Source organism: Camelus bactrianus, chromosome 14 (assembly GCF_048773025.1).
Source record: "Camelus bactrianus isolate YW-2024 breed Bactrian camel chromosome 14, ASM4877302v1, whole genome shotgun sequence".
Lineage (NCBI taxonomy): Eukaryota > Metazoa > Chordata > Mammalia > Artiodactyla > Camelidae > Camelus > Camelus bactrianus.
In genome coordinates, this window is record NC_133552.1 from 68,221,873 (window position 1) to 68,237,639 (window position 15,767).

Sequence of the window (15,767 nt, forward strand, 5' to 3'; positions counted from 1 at the left end):
GATTTTTAAAAGTCTGGGGTTGCTCTTTGCAAACGGAGACAAGGAAAGGAAGACCAGGGTCCCCACTTCACTTTTTCTTTGCCAGGGAGCTCCGAGCTGGGAGCTTTTCTAGAAAGTCGAGTCTTTAAATCCAGCGTGCTGGCCTTCTCCCCAGCACGGCGACGACTGGATGGTCACGTTTCTCTTGGGCAGCTGTAGGCTCCAACACTGAACCCTGGCCGCGTGACCTCCTCACTCACCCTCCTTCATGCTCCAGAAGCCCAGCCCTTAGACATAACAGCAGAGGAGGAATCCATATTTTTTCATCGCTGTGCAGCCTCCCTGTGCTCCTTGGCGCTCTCTTCTCCATGCTGTCACTCCGCTTCTGTCATAATCCGTGTGGCCATTTTTCTTCCCCCTGGTCTCCGAGGCCCTCGGGGAGAGGCCAGGCTCGTGGAATACACTGAATCCATACGTGTTGAATGGACAGATTGTGAAACAGACAGTCACGTTCTCCTGTTACATCCAGTGACACGCTCTCAGGGCAGCGTTCAAGGAGAACCTCATTTCTGTCATATTTCAGGTGTTAGATGAAAATATAAAGGGGCTTCTGTGAAAAATAAGTCAGCAAACATGAAGGGTTACACTTTGGATCTTGCCAAATTGTGCTCGTTTTGATTGATTGATGAGAAGCGAATTCTACTTTCATGAAAGCAGTACAAGAAATATATTTCTCTAACATTTATTTATTTGTTCTTAATAAGTATTTATTAAGTGCCTACTGTGGTCCAAATGCTATTCTAGAATAAATATATAAACAAGACAGTAAAAAAAAAAAGGAAGCTAACAGTATTTCCAAATTAAGACACACGGCTAACCCATTCTTGTACTTATGTATATAAACTGTGTTTTGCGGGAAATGGAGCTGTATGAATATTTTCTTGATATACAAGCTTCTCTTTTCTTTTTTCTCACATATTTAATATGCAGGCATCTCAGTCTGAGTGAGAAGGGGCCCCGATAACTTGTGTCTTGTACAAAGTCACTGACATGCCTTGGCAAAAAATTCAAAGGGGAAGTATTTCATACAAGAAAATTTTTATCTCCTAACAGAACTTAAAAATGACACAAGTCATCACACAGTAACTCCAGTAAGAGTCAAGTTTAAGAAATAATGAGAGGGCTGAGAATGTGGCATTTATCCCTGAAGTTACTGTCAGGACAGTAAGACTTGCCTAACGGTGGTCTGTGACCATGAAATGTCCACCTGACCCCATCTCACTGACATCATCAACTCGTCCCAAATGCTTTGCCCGTGAGTCTTAGGACTCAAACAAATTGTTAAGAAAACTCTTCATGTGAATTCATTTTGAAGAGCCCTTAAGTCCATACTTGCAAGTGAACAGTTATCCTGGGCTTGTGTGGACACACACGCACACGCATGCCCACAGGAACAGCCATGAAGCCAAATTAGGCTCTGATTCTCTGACTGTGGTGGTCTCATTCTGGCTGATGCAGAAGGAAGCTCTCCAGGTCCCAGCCCAGACACTCCAGCTCGGCAGTCACGGGGTATTCCAGGAAGTGCGCTACCCGCCCTCTCCGCCAAGCACGCCCTCTCCGCCAAGGACCCGATACCGAGGGACCCCAGACCACGCTCTGCAGAACTCGTGATTAATTTCCGGTTCTGTGGTAATAACATGATGATGGTGGTGACAGCTGACACTTGCTAAGTGTCTAATCCATGCCAAACACTATGCTGAGTGTCTTCACTCCTTAGAACTACCTGATGGAGAGAGACTGTCATCCCTCTCCAGATGAGGATGTTGAGTCAGGGAGCGGTGTGTGTCCTGTCCCATGTCACATGCCCGAGCTTTGGACCCAGGCAGTCAGATTCTAGAGAGTCTGTTTCTCAACCACTTCCTGACAAGCCATGCTACTTTCATTTATAATCATTTAATACAAAAAAAAAAAAAAAAAAAGACTGTTCTCTGCGTCTAAAGATTGCCTTGAGGGAATATCATATCAGCTATCCATTGTTGCTTAACACAGCCTCCAGACTTAGATATCTAAATAAAACGTCATCACTTTATTATTGTCTTGGGTTCTGGGTGTCAGGTGAGCTCATCTGAGTGGCTGTCACTCAAGGTCCTCCGTGAAGCTGCAGGTGGTGGTTGGAATCGCCTGAAAGCCAGTCACTTGCATCTCTGGTGTCCTAGACATCTGGGGACTGGGACTCCTGGGCCATCTCTGTGTCTAGGTGGCTCCTCCACTTGGTTCGAGCAGCCTGGCAGCTTCAGGGTAGCTGGACTTTTTCTAAGGAGAATCAGTGAGTCAAAGGCATATGCGCCAGGAAGGAGAATGCCCCAGGCGGGCACCGTATTACCCCTTATGAACAAGCCTTGGAAGTCAGGCAGCATCTCTTCCACCACTTCCATCCACCAGGCAGTCTCAAAGGCACATCTAGGCTTTAAAAAGTGAAACAGATTCTACTTCTTGGTAGGATTGGGAACATATTGTGGTTTTCAGAAAATACAGACTGCCACAGTCCACCCTCTGGACAAAACAATTCACATCCCACCTAAATATAAGAGGCACTCACGCCGCCCCTCCCCTAGAGCCTCTGCCCATCATCACATCAAGTCAGGCCCGAGGCCCAGATCACACCATTGAAATCAGATCCAGGTATCCTGGCTGCTCAGGTAAATCTCCTTAGGTGGGGCTCCCCCAGTACTGTCCCTAACTCTCTGAAGACAAGTTACCTGTTCTCCATACTACTTGTTGTTTGTGCCTTGATTAGGATGTAGTCCCAGTGTCTAGGAAGTGTTTTCCATAGCTGTTAAGGCCGTGCTCTGGAATTTTGGCTTGCCTTTGGATATTATTTCCTCACCCACAAGAGGTGACTCCTGTTTGGGGCTGGTAGTTTTCTCAGCTTGACTCCTGCTCATAAAATTTTAAAGCACCATAGCCTCTTTATTTTGTATTAACTCTACCCTTTTCAAGGCATAGCTGATACAATTCCTTTAAAAGCTTTGTGAGTTTCCTATGAATCAATTTATAATCCGCTTCATTAGTCAAAAGCTACATCCACAAATCTTTTTGAGATAATCTCTTTTCTATGTTTTTTTTGTTTCTTTTGTTTGTTTGTTTGTTTTATTTTGGTTGTTTTTTTTTTTTACCTGCAAGATTTCTGCGGGGCAATACTCTTGATATTCTTAGAAGTACTGTGGTTTTGTTACTTTGAAAGGGTCCAGTGAAGCGCCACCTTAAATCTTTCTGAGGTCTTAATAAAGGGGTTTATAGTCACCTTGGCTTCATCTTTAGATCATGTTTCCCTGAAAATGCCCGAGATTTATTCTCTGCTTACAAATCATTTCTTAACTTCAGAGCTTTTTGCTATCTGGATGGCCTGGCAGTGAGAAACAATTTTATTTTCAAACTCAGGAAGTCCAAGCTCCTTTATAGTTAATAGTTCTTTCTTTAGATTATCTGTTTTCCTGTAGGCAGCTGGGAGAATCTAGGGGGCCACTTTTACACCCTAAAAACCTCCCTACTTACATCACCCAGGTCCACTGTGTCATCCAGTTCCCACTTTACTGCAGATGACAGTGTTGCTAAACTTTCCACAAAGGTGTAAAAAGGCTTATGTTTCCTTCAGGACCCAATGTCTTCCTCACTTTCCTTTAAACCTCACCAAGAGCTTTCTTGAGGGTCACGCTTCTGCTAACAGCCTCTTCAAGACTCCCCTGGTCTCTATGACCCTGTAATAGCAACGTTACAATTGTGTCTGGTTCACTGGCTTTCTGGAAGAAGCTTACGAGTGGCTGTGTCTTAGCACATTGAAAGCCTGGGGGTAATGCTCTTCTGTGACAGAATTATGCAGTTTGGGTATTCTCTGCTCTTAAAAGCTGGCTGCTTTGGGGGAAAACCCTGAATATACTGGCATTCAAAGATGTCCCCTGAGTTAGAAAATGAACTGTGTCCTTTTCCATTCTCACTTGGAGGGCTGCGGTTTGTTCCACGCTTGCAGGGTGTCAGTATCTGAGCTCAGCCCTGACGTGCACTGTCTGTTTTACCTCTGAGAGAGTCACTGATATCGCCCCGTTATGCATGACCGCACTGAAGCCTGGAGAGATTTGACCAAGACCTCTTTTTAAATTGTAATTTGCACCAGTGCCATCCCTGCAAATACACACACACACACACACACACACACACAAACACACAATTCTGTGACCCTTTATGGCCAGTGGTTCCCACTTCACAGCGCATCCTAACATGCTATAGTATTTGCTCATTTGTTCTCTTTACTTCTTTCTTATTGTCTGACACACCTCCCGGTGGGGCAGAGGAAGGCAGGGAGCACTTTCTGAATATTCACTAATGTGTCTCAATAAATACCAGCTAAAGGCATGACTAGAATGATAGCATAAAAGAATAGCCGCGGTGGGACTTGAATCCAAGTCTATCTGATTCCAAAGCCTTTCTTGTTAACCCTCAGAGTGGAGTTGTCACCCCAGACGTGGAGATGGGACTACCATCACGTGTGCAGTCATCATGAGAGAAAAGTCCAGCTGCCCCAAATGACTCAGGAACGCAGCACAGTTAGACGTGCTTATTTATATCAAGAATTCCTACAGATTCACAAAAGACCGAATTTGTGAAGTAGTTAAAGATTTTTGAGAAGTTTTGATATTTCAGTAATTTTCTAAAATTAGCATCTCAGTGTCCAGAGAAATTAGATTTATTTAATAGAATCTTCCATAATTTATAGTAAATAAATGAGAAAGAGAAGTCTTTTAGAATTTTTTTAACTTAAACATGAATAAATGTTTTGAGGCATATTTAAATAGTCTTTCTGCCTCTTTGAAAGTTCATACTAATAATATTATGCTCATTTGTTTTCTTAAATACTTTCCCTTTTTTCAACTTAAGTTCTCACTTAAGTTCTTTAATATTAGCCTCTTCACTTCCCTGTTAAATCTGTTGGGATTCAAATATATTAGTTAGTGGTGAAACTCGCCCTTGGCATAATTTTAACAAGGTCCTTTTTGGAAAACTAGTCTCTCCATGCACGTAGCTGTTGGCGTCGGTGTTGGCTGTGTTCACTTCAGTCTGAATGATCAGGCCGAGGCGTCTCCGCAGGAGGCACCCACCTGGGCCAACTCGATAAGCTGCTTGTCCTCCCTCGGCTTCCATTTCCTCGTCTCTGAAATCGTGAGGATGGGGCAGCCAGTGGGCACTTAGTTCACACCTGCGTCAGGCCGAGCGCAGGTGCCAGCAGGTGCCAGCAGCAGCGCGGCCCCTCCCTCGCCCGCGGCTGGCCTTCCTGGGCCTGCTTGGGTCCCCCCTGAGGTTGTCCTGCAGCTGCACGATCAAATCTCGCTCTCCCCTTGGCCGCGGCGGGCAGGGTGGGGAGACCTGGGCCCCTGAGGGTGGAGGGGCGCAGGCCGGGTCCTCGCGGTCGGGGATCCCGGCGGCTCCGCCAGCCGAGCCGCCTCGCACAGCCACCCTCTCTGTCCCTCGCGCAGGCCTCGCCCGGCCGCGGCCGCACAGCGATGACTACAGCGCCATGAAGAAGATTCCGCCCCGGAAGCCCAAGAGGAGCCCGCACACCAAGCTCAGCGGCTCCTCGGAGGAGATCGCGGGCGCGCGGCAGGGGGCGGCCGGGGCCGGGGGCGCGCGATGCGGAGGGTCCGGCCCGCAGCGCGCCCGGGGGGTCCCCGCGCCCCCCGCGCGCGAGCCCGAGCCCGAGCCCGAGCCCGTGTACATCGAGATGCTGGGCCGCGCCGGCAGCCCCGAGCAGGCCGAGGCCGTTTACGAGGAGATGAAGTACCTGGCGCCCCCCGACGACCCCGGCGGCCGCGGGGTGGGCGCCTCGGCGGCGTCCGCGTCGCCGCCTCTGCCGCGCGAGGCTCGCAGCCCCCTCCTCCTGGAGGACGGCGACGCCGGCAGCCCCGCGCCCGGGCCCGGCAGGGACGCGTGCGACATCCCCGCGCCCTTCCCCAACCTGCTGCCGCACCGGCCCCCGCTCCTCGTGTTCCCCCCGACCCCGGTCACCTGCTCCCCCGCGTCCGACGAGTCGCCCTTGACGCCCCTGGAGGTGAAAAAGCTGCCGGTGCTGGAGACCAACCTCAAGTACCCCGTGCAGCCCGAGGGCGCCAGCCCCCTGTCCCCCCAGCACCCCAAGAACCCCAAGGGGGACGGCGACCGGCCCGCGTCCCCCGGCGCGCACAGAGCCTCCCCGCCCCCCACGCCCCCGCCCGCGCCCCCCGCCGCCCCCCGGCCGCCCGCACACTTCACTTTGGCGCCCGAGCCCGGTGTGGGGAGGCCCGGGGCCCCCGCAGACCCGCCCAAGGGCCCCCCGAAGCCGGACTCGGCCCAGGCGGGGGCGCCCTGCAGCCCCTTCTCCAAGATCCCCTACTCACCTGGGAAGGCGGCCCGGGCCGACCACAGGAAGGCCCATCCCGGCGCCCCCTCCTCGGTGCCCTGCAGCCCCCCGAACTCCAGGCCTCTGGGCAGCCCCCTGGACGAGCTGGCCAGCCTCTTCAACTCGGGACGGAGCGTGCTCCGGAGGTCGGCGGCCGGGAGGAGAATCCGCGAGCCCGAAGGTGAATCGCGCGCACTGGGTCGTTAGGTCCGTGGGTCTAGGTGTGCGGATGTCCGCTCAGATCTAATTTAAGTCATGCTTGAGGTGATGGTGGTGGTCGTTCTGAGCAGATAACGACTTAAAAAGTCTTGTGCAACCCATAAGGCCAAGGAGGTAAGAACGAATATTTGCTTTGTAGATAAAAGTTTACCGTCTGAAAATACGTAGCGCTAAACTGGGTTTAACGCAGCCTGTGACGTGGTAAGAATTAGACAGAGCAAGATTCAGCCTGAACCACTGATGTCTGGTTCCTAATAATACTCACTTCCAACATGGACACGGCGTTTTTGTGACACTATGGTGCGGGCCCCTCGGGTGTGCAGTTCGCGGTTGCCCCTGGAGTGTCCTCCGTCTCGTTTCCCACCTCTCTTCCGCTCCGGGTTCCTCGGATGACCGCCTATCCAGTGACTACCTTACACTCAGGACCACTCACTTTGTATTGTTTTGAACGAATGATTTTTTTTTTTTCTTTTGCTTGTATACCGCACTCGGAACGCTTTCACTCGGTTCTGTCAAATCCTCATCTTGTCCTAAGCAGCTCAGCCTAACGCCTGGTTAGCCGTTGACAGTCCAGTCAGGTGAGCTCAGGGCTAGGCTGCGGTGGCCGGAGGCTGTTGCCTGTGTTACAGAGTGTTTCTTTAGTGTCCCTGTAAAAGCGGAGCTTGCCGAGCAGAAGAATCCTCACTGAGAGCTTTCTGCTCATCTCTTGTACGTAGTTAACCACATGCGACAACGAGGCCTTTGTGCCAAAGGTGCTGTTTGGTCACAGACTCTCTTAATAATCCTAAAAAAGGTAGTCATCTTCCAAAAAACATCCTAAGTCTTTTATACAAAAAGTTGTCCAACATTCTGTGTTTCAGGGAAGAATTACATCGATATAAAGCATCTTCTCTTTAAGGGAGTTGTACCAGGTCCCTCAGTCATGATGCCATTAACCCGAATGTGGATGCCAGCTCTTAACATCCGCCTTTTACAGAGGTTGGGAGCTTCAAAGCGAGGAGGTTAAGCAGCTTCCTTAAGGTCAGGTGGTAGAGTGGAAATAAAAATTTGACTTATGACGTAACGTTCTGTCGTAGACATTAGCCTGCCCTTTCTCCTAAAGAAAATAACAAATACGTTGGCTCTCCTCATTTGAGGAGGTCCAAAAACTCCGGCAAATCTAGAAAGCATTCTGAATAAGTGACAAGCAGGTCAAAGCTAAGAACACTTAGCAAATGGATGAACCACCTACTCCCTCTTACTCTTCAGACAAATCAACTAATTGTTTGTTCAGCTAACAATTTCTTCTTAATTATAGGCCATTAATAAATGAAATTGTCCTTGTAAGCAGGAGATTGTTTGAATTTCCCAAATCATGTGTTTCATTCCAATGAACGAAATGGAAATCTAAGGGAACAGCATTAAAGGAACAAATTAATATTTGCTTTTAGATATATATATATATATATATATTTTAATACATACTTATTAAAACCGCATAAACCTCATTTTACTATAGATGGGAGTTGGGTGAATTAGCCTTGGCTCTATTCAAGAAAGTGAAGTTATTGAATTTCTAGACAGGCATCATGGTTTGGAAATCCCTAAGTCTAGGCTCTGAGCAGAGAGGCTGACAGGGAGGCCCCCAGGCAGGGTGCGGAGACGTGCTAATTATATTTCCTGTGGAGGCTTTAGCCAGCATTTGAGAACACACAGCCAAACCTCAAGAACAACATCATCGTTAGTGCATCTCTAAAATTATGAAACATCTATTTTCCTAACGTGGGCTTTTACAGAACGTTCTTTATTTTGAAAAGATTGGCTTGAGCCACTTAGGATTTTCTCACAAGTAGACGAATTGGCAGCACCTGCCCTGGCACTGCAGTCAGAGACCAGGTCAGCCCCATGGACCAGGCGTCGGGGGTTCCAGTGGCGCAGCTGAGAACTCTGTGGTTCTGGATGGTCCATGGTGAGCGGAATATGCTTCCCAGCTTGCAGGCTGTATTCTCACGGGATGGGCAAGTTTTAGAATGTAAAAGGGGCTTAATAAGAAGACATGGAAGAAAAAGATAGTCTTAACACTGGAGCTGCTTATACGATTATTAAGGTTTACACCATTTGATCCTGAAGCCACTAATCCATTTCTTCTGAATGAATTGCGTGGCTGTTATTAATGATTTACTGTCGTTTTGGGACTCCTTTCCTTTAAAGTTCTAAATCTTCTACCTTCCCTTCTTTATATTTAAAGAGACTTGTCTTTTCACCTGAAATAGCTTTCTTACCCAAGAACCCAGTGGGTGGCTAATTCAGCCTCAAGGCACCTAAATTAATTACAGCTCATTTCTTGGATATTTGTGAGATGGGGAAATTGTACTGCACGTTTGCAGAAGGGTTCAAAATATTCCCCTTGCTTCTTTGGAAAGTGACCTTGAGGAGATTAAACTGCTCCTTCTTACCCTGCTAGAGATATTTCCAGTTAAAATATTCAGGAGGGTGAACTGTGGGTAGGAAGTGAGGGCCTTTGGTGTTTAATTCCACTCCATAGACTTAGATGTGGGATTCCATAAACACGATGTTTCTCAAAACAGTTCATTCTCTATAGACTCTTGGATATTCGATTTGAGGCACACCAAGTCACAGAAATTCCAAGAATCCAGGATGCAGATACAGAAAAAGGGTGATTGTGCAGGTGGTAGGTGTGTCTGTAACCTGAGACAAGTCATACAGCAGCAAGTCACAGGAGTGCCAGCTCTGCCCCAGGCATCGTTTTAATAACCTGCTTAATTCTCGCAAGACTAAACGCTGTCTGCTGCTAGTATCCCATTTGACAGATGGGATAACTAAGGCACAGAGATTAAACTTGCTCAAAGTCTCTTTTCTTTGAGAGACATAGCCTGACTTGAATGCAGTGGAATGTGTTCCATAAACTCAAAAATGCCGTATGTGTCTTTTACAGCCCATGGGTGTATGTATACAATTTTGGAATACTGTCTGGGGGCCACTTGGCCCTTAAAAGTAAGAACGACTAAGTGTTAAAATTGTCTATGCCTTTCTATTTATTCTGTTCATTCACAAAGTGTTTTTCAACTGATTGTATAATACGATTGATGTTCTTTTGCTAATTATTGATAGTTGCTCAGTTTCAAAAATTATGAGACCAAATTCAAATGAAGGGGGAGAGTCATTGGCTTGTTTGGGCCACCAGGGTGCGCCATTGCTCCAAATGGCACTGAGGCAGCTGGTGGTTTATCTGGAAGGAGAAATAAAATGAGTCTGTTATTCTGGACCTAGTGAGAAAGATCAGGATGCACAGACATTGACAGAGATGCGGGCCACCTCGGAAATCTGGAGAAGAAAGTGGAGGAGCTTGATTTGCAGAATACTCTGTAAAGGACAGTATTGTATTACTTTCTGACACTGTGTGCCATTAGTTTATACGATGTACAGAGGTAGTTAAAAATTATACTGACAACAAAATATGAACACACAATATTTCTTTGCATATAGTAGGTGTTTATTAAATGCATTTGATGAAAACCTACCTTTAGAAAAGCAGTTTGACTTACAAATATATCTGATAAATCTGGCCCTTGTGGCATTTTTACTTAAAAACAACCACTTAAGCCAAATGGAAATTACTCCTAATTTCAAGCATTTTATTTTATTGCATTAACATTCCAAATAAGAGTGTTCTGAGGTTTTAAATCAGAGCATTATATAAATAAATTTTTTTACAGTATGATACTTGATTCCATAAAGCCATTTATTTTAAAAAGAATTCTTTTTAAAGTTGGTTTTATGGAAAATTTCAAACACATTCAAAAGTAAGGAGAACAGACTAACAAACTCTCCCTAGGGCCAGCTCTGTCTCGTCTTCACTCCTGCCCAATTCCCTCTGCCGTCACCGGATTGTTTTGAAGTATATGCCGATGTCAAATCAGTTTATTAATAGATATTTATAAATATTTTATTACAGAAGTCCTTTAAAAAAATAAAATATTTATTCTTAAGTCACTGTAATTAGCATAGACCAATCAATCCGTTTGAGCTTCACGGACGTGAGATTTCTGCTCAGGATGGAAGCCTGCCTCTGGACACTGGAGCATCGTTTTTCATGATATAAACAAAATAATTCTCAGGAGTGAGCTTCCCCCCCAACAACACTGGCTGGCAAGCTCTCCCACAGGGCCTTCGAGAGGCTCTGAGCACAACCCCGGCCGTGGGCAGCCATGCAGACAACTTTCCCACAACAACAACAACAACAAAAATGTGGATTTCTAAGTATCGCGTCCAAACAGAGCTAAGTACGAAATGTCAGCATACCATCGGACATACAGTTGCATCTTAAATCAATATTTTATGAGGTCTTGATGTTTGTCTGCCAAATTAAGCACAATTACTTATGCATTGTTCAGTTACAAGAAGATGCTCCAGAATCACCACAATATCACAGAATCACAGGCGGAGACCTACAGTCCACTCAGGGATAGTGTCGGTAAACTGCCACTCTCTGCTCCTGGTGTTTGAAACAGAAGTTTCGACGGTGTCTTCATTTAATGTCTGATGCAGTCTAATGAGATTGCAGCCTGAGAAATCGGTCCTCCGTATGCAAATCTCTACATCCCATAATGGGATACAGGGCTTGACGCCCCGGAGGCTTCGTGCCACCTTGCGGGCACTGCGTCCTGTGCCGAGCCCGTCACCTCTCACTCCCCACGCGCTTTGCTTTCTCTCCATGGTGATTTATTTGTGGGGAGGGCGGTGGCCGGAGGCTTCAGGAAAATTATAAAGGGCGTGGACAGACAGGCACATAGTTTACTGATGTGTTGTGGGGTGTTTTCCTGCCTCGCATGAAGATCTCCCTCCCCTGAGAGTAAGGAATGCCTCCGTGTTCTGGAGCCGTTTGAAATCAACACGCGATTTCCCTCATTTTCCAAATGAGCAGGTCTTCGGGCAAGTCCTCTGCTTGTCACTCGGTGGACGCCAGGCAAGGATGAGCCAGAGAAAGGTGCCCCCCCCACCCCAGCCCCGCCTCCGCCGTGTCAGTGAATCTGAGCTTTGACGTAGGGAGAGTCGCTCTCTCTGTGAGAACAGGCTTTCTTCACCCACATCCTGGCCCCTCTGCGCTGACGGAGAGCATCTGAGTTTGGAAATCGCAGCCGTGCCTCGCCACGTCTCTACTTCCCCAGATGTCCAGCACACACAATACGTAGTCCATCTGCACTTGGGCGAGAGCTTTCCGCTGGCGTAAGCTGATCAGCAGCCAAACTGACCTACGTTAGGAGCACAAAGCTCTTGGTCCTCTGTGTTAATTGGACAGTTTTAAAAAAGAACCTACGCGTTGTTGTGAAGTGTGAGATTTTTTTCTCACACTTTACAGCACCTTCTCTCAGGAATTCACACAGGGAGATTGTGCAACCAGCGACCTGTAAACCGGACTTGCATTAACTTGTACAGCTAACTCCCTCGTAGTCATCCAAGAAGCATTTACTTAATGCGAGCGCAGGGCTTGCTACTGGGAACCAAAGAAGAGAGAAAGAATCGGTGTGCCCTGTCCTCTCACAGACACTGGGGGCCACCTGGGTCCACCCCATCTCAGTGAGGGACAGCCTAACCGGAAGCGGCTTTACCTGGGCGGCCACAAACCATTCGTGGGGCCGTGGCTGAGCCCCAGGCGGCCTGGGGGTCCCGAGCTATGCTTGTTCCTTGTTTGAGGAGAGACTTCACAGGCTTCATCCGATGCTCACAAAGTGTCGGTGACCTGGGTGGAGTGCAGGTCCCTTCCCTGCAGCAGATGGCCACAGGTGGTGACGGCGGCTGGGAGGAGGAGTGCGTTACCACTGTGGAGTCTAGGAGAGCCCGGTGCCAGGGCCGACCTCGAGCAGGACAGGTGATGGGTGAGGATGGTGGGGCACGGAGTTCCCCGGGTGCAGAAGGAAGGGATACATATGGCAGCCGGAGTTGCTGATGTGGGGTGAGCCCTGCCCCTGAATGTGTGCTCAAGGTACCTGGTCCTTTTAGCTGGGAGCATGAGACCAGAGGGGGCTACTTGTCTGCATGGACACAGACCAGGTGTGTTTTCCACCTGGACGCTTGGTGGCAAGACCTGGCATCCTCTCGCACGTTCCTCTTCTGTCTTGCGAGCATTCAGCATTAACCCCTGGGGTTGCTCCTACAGAGCCGGCCGGGAGCCAAAGGGAGGAGGTAAACCCAACCGAGGGCAGCAGTCCTAGGTATGTGCGTGTGACCTCCGACAGCGGGAGGTACTCAGAAGCACCACGGAGCGCTTGGTCGCGGCATTCTGTGAATAGCTAATATTTGTAAGTGGCTCTTTCCTGTCAGCCAAGCGTGCTGACGTCCCTTGTCCCCGGGTCCTGTCTCCAAGACCAGCGGAGCAGGTGGCAGCCTCCCCATTTACTCATGAGCACTCGGGGACGCAGAGGGGCTAAGTGGCTTTGCCATAATCTCAGAAACTAGTCATTCCCAGAGTCACAAGTCAAGCACGTCCCTTTCCTCCCAAACCCTGGATTCTTCCTATTATAGCATTCTTCATCTCCAAAAACAAACAAGCAAACAAACAAACAAACAAACAAAAATTAAAATGTAGAAATGATGCAAGGGCCCTGCCTCAGGAAGTAACTCCCTTCTGAAGGTAAACATGAACTCCTCAGCAGGAGATCTGGGAAGAGGGCACAGAAAACTTCAAAAAAAGCCACGTGCAGCTGCTGGGCATGTTCCTGAGGGACACGCAAGGGCCGTTTTTACCTGAGAGGAGGTTCTTTCAGTGCCGCTTTTCTATAAAACCTTTCCGCTCTCCTGTCCCACAAAGCATCTGCTTTAGGTCAGAGACGCACAGCACACAGAGTACGTCCTCACATTCAAAGACCGGCTCCTGGCCTTCTGTCTCCCTTTGTCTCGGCCTCTGTGAGGGCTTGCTGGGCACAGCGCCTGCCTACAGGGAAGCGGCCACTCACGGAGGTTGTATTCTTTGCAGAGTGCCCACCCAGCGCCTTTCCTGAAGGAAGTATTTGACTCTGCAGGGTGTGAGCAGCCGTCCCGGTCGTGGGGCATCTCAGATGCCTGCTCAGGACCAGCCGGAAGGTAAAGGTGTAGCGACCCTCACCTCGTCCCCGGAGCCGTGCTGAGGGCTGCAGGGTGGTCAGCCGTGGTCCTCGGCAGCTGCCGGGAGCGGGGCGGGAGAGCGGACACACCCAGCTTAGCTCTCCTCGTCCATCTCTACGGCAGCTTCTGGTTTTCTAAATTATGTGGCTGCGGAAGCAGAGAGATAACACTGAACTTAGAAACACGGCTGAATGAGAAATTAGTGTCGGGCCCCGACTCAGAGCCCTGCGGCACATGTTTGCTGGGAGAATCTTCAGCTCATCAGGTCTCCTGAGCTGGGCACCTCCACTGGGTCCTGCTACCTCATTATTCTTGGAAACCCAGAAGCAAAACCAAGTGGAGAGTTGTGACAATTAAATATTTAGATCATCTGATCAAAACGTTATCCTCTGAATAGTGTGAGTTGTCTGGGGAAGTTTCCTTAACACATTGGCCATGCAGCTGCAGCTGGTAGCACGCAGCCGTCCCGGGGACTCGGATCTTGCATAAATAGTTCATCATCTTGAGATGAGCCAAAGAAGGCTGGGGAGCTGGCGCAGCTGGCCTGTTCTCCGAGGCCCTGTCCGTGGGAGGAGACTCCATTGTACCTGGAAATCTGGGGGGAAAAGGCAGTCTTTTCAGAAGCGGATTATCTTTCATAACCAGGAAATATTTTTCATACCGTCAAGCCGTTAAAGCAAGCGGCCGTTGTGTACGGTGGGTCTTTCTGCTAGATTCTGAATTAAACTCCCACTGGGGGCTCCTAAGAGAAACCCAGGGCTTTATCCTCTAAGCCACTCGGAGACGCTCCGTAAGCAAGTTAATAAAGACCTTCCTGACTATCTGCATCTCATTCTTGCCACATAATACAATGTCCTGGGGTTTCCTTCCTTTTGTGAAGAAATGCTTGGAAGAGACATGGTGAGTGGAATGTTTTCCTAAAGATGGGCTGGCTTGCTACCCTGTTCTCTCCTTCCATAAGAGCACTGGAAGAAAAAACCCTGTTTCTTAATTACCTAAGAGTGTTTAGGTCCTTAATGCCAGTTGAGTCATTTGTTATGATTAATTCTCAGATTAGCCTAGAAAATTCCACACCATCTGAGAGTGAGCTCTCTTCGGGGTCACAGTACCCAGCGCGCCATCCCAGGAGCCAGCAGTCCCCCTCCTACCCACCCACCCACCGTATTCAAAGCTTCTCAGACCCTCTCTTAGCCTGGTTTTCACTCCTTTGTTCTTTCGATTTCTCCTCAAAATCTGCAGTGTTCATACTTAGTGTGCATTTGCAATTACTGAGCCATCGCAATTTCACGTGCAGTGAATACACGTTAATTGTAACAGGACAATAGACAACAATCTGGTTCGTGTTCCTCCCACATAGATGATGAGGTCCTGAAATAGGCAGGGCCCAGACCAGGCAGGTGCGAGCTGGATGTGCGCTGACATGCGTTTCCAGCGGAACACTCCCTTTGCCAGTTCCCAGGGAGGTCGTGCATCGCCCAGAGTCCTGCAGAGCCTCCAGAAGAGCCACTCCACACGCAAACTCCACTCCGGCTCATGATCAAATATTGTCTTCCAAAAAAAAAAAAAAAAAATGTCCATCTTAAAGAAGGGAAGGACTGATGGGTACATCAGAGGTCCCACAGGGTAAATTCCCAGGCATGTTTTAGATCTGGGTTTTATTACTCTCTTTGATGTGGAAAGACCCAGGAGGTAAGAGACAGAAGACTTGAGCAAAGCAATGGGTGAAAACTGCCCCTCTGCAGGCATTTGCATGTCACTGAAAAGCGAAGTAAAACTCGCAGCCCTTAAATGACTTCCTGAAGTCACGTTTGTTCGTTTGTTTGCTGAAGTTACCTTTGCTTAATTTGAGATCTCAGGTGAGGCCACCAGCTGATGGGGCCAGGCTGGTTTTAGACGCAGGATGAGGGGGTGGCATACAGAGCACAAAGGACTAATTTAACATAGGGTGACCCCCACAATACTTCTCCCGGTTCACTTTATCTTTTTTTCAAGTAAATAACCGATGCTCAGCGGCAGATCTGTAGTGCAAAAAGAGTGATTT

The 15,767-nt window shown here is 48.4% G+C and overlaps 1 protein-coding gene across 1 annotated transcript in view; it reads left to right on the plus strand.

The window, feature by feature from the left end:
- MYO16 (myosin XVI) overlaps positions 1-15,767 on the plus strand; it is a 437,386-nt gene that overhangs the window by 376,424 nt on the left and 45,195 nt on the right. Inside the window, exon 32 of the mRNA XM_074378522.1 lies at positions 5,508-6,587. Within this exon, the coding sequence (XP_074234623.1) occupies positions 5,508-6,587 (1,080 nt within the window). The remainder of the gene's footprint in view (positions 1-5,507; positions 6,588-15,767) is intronic.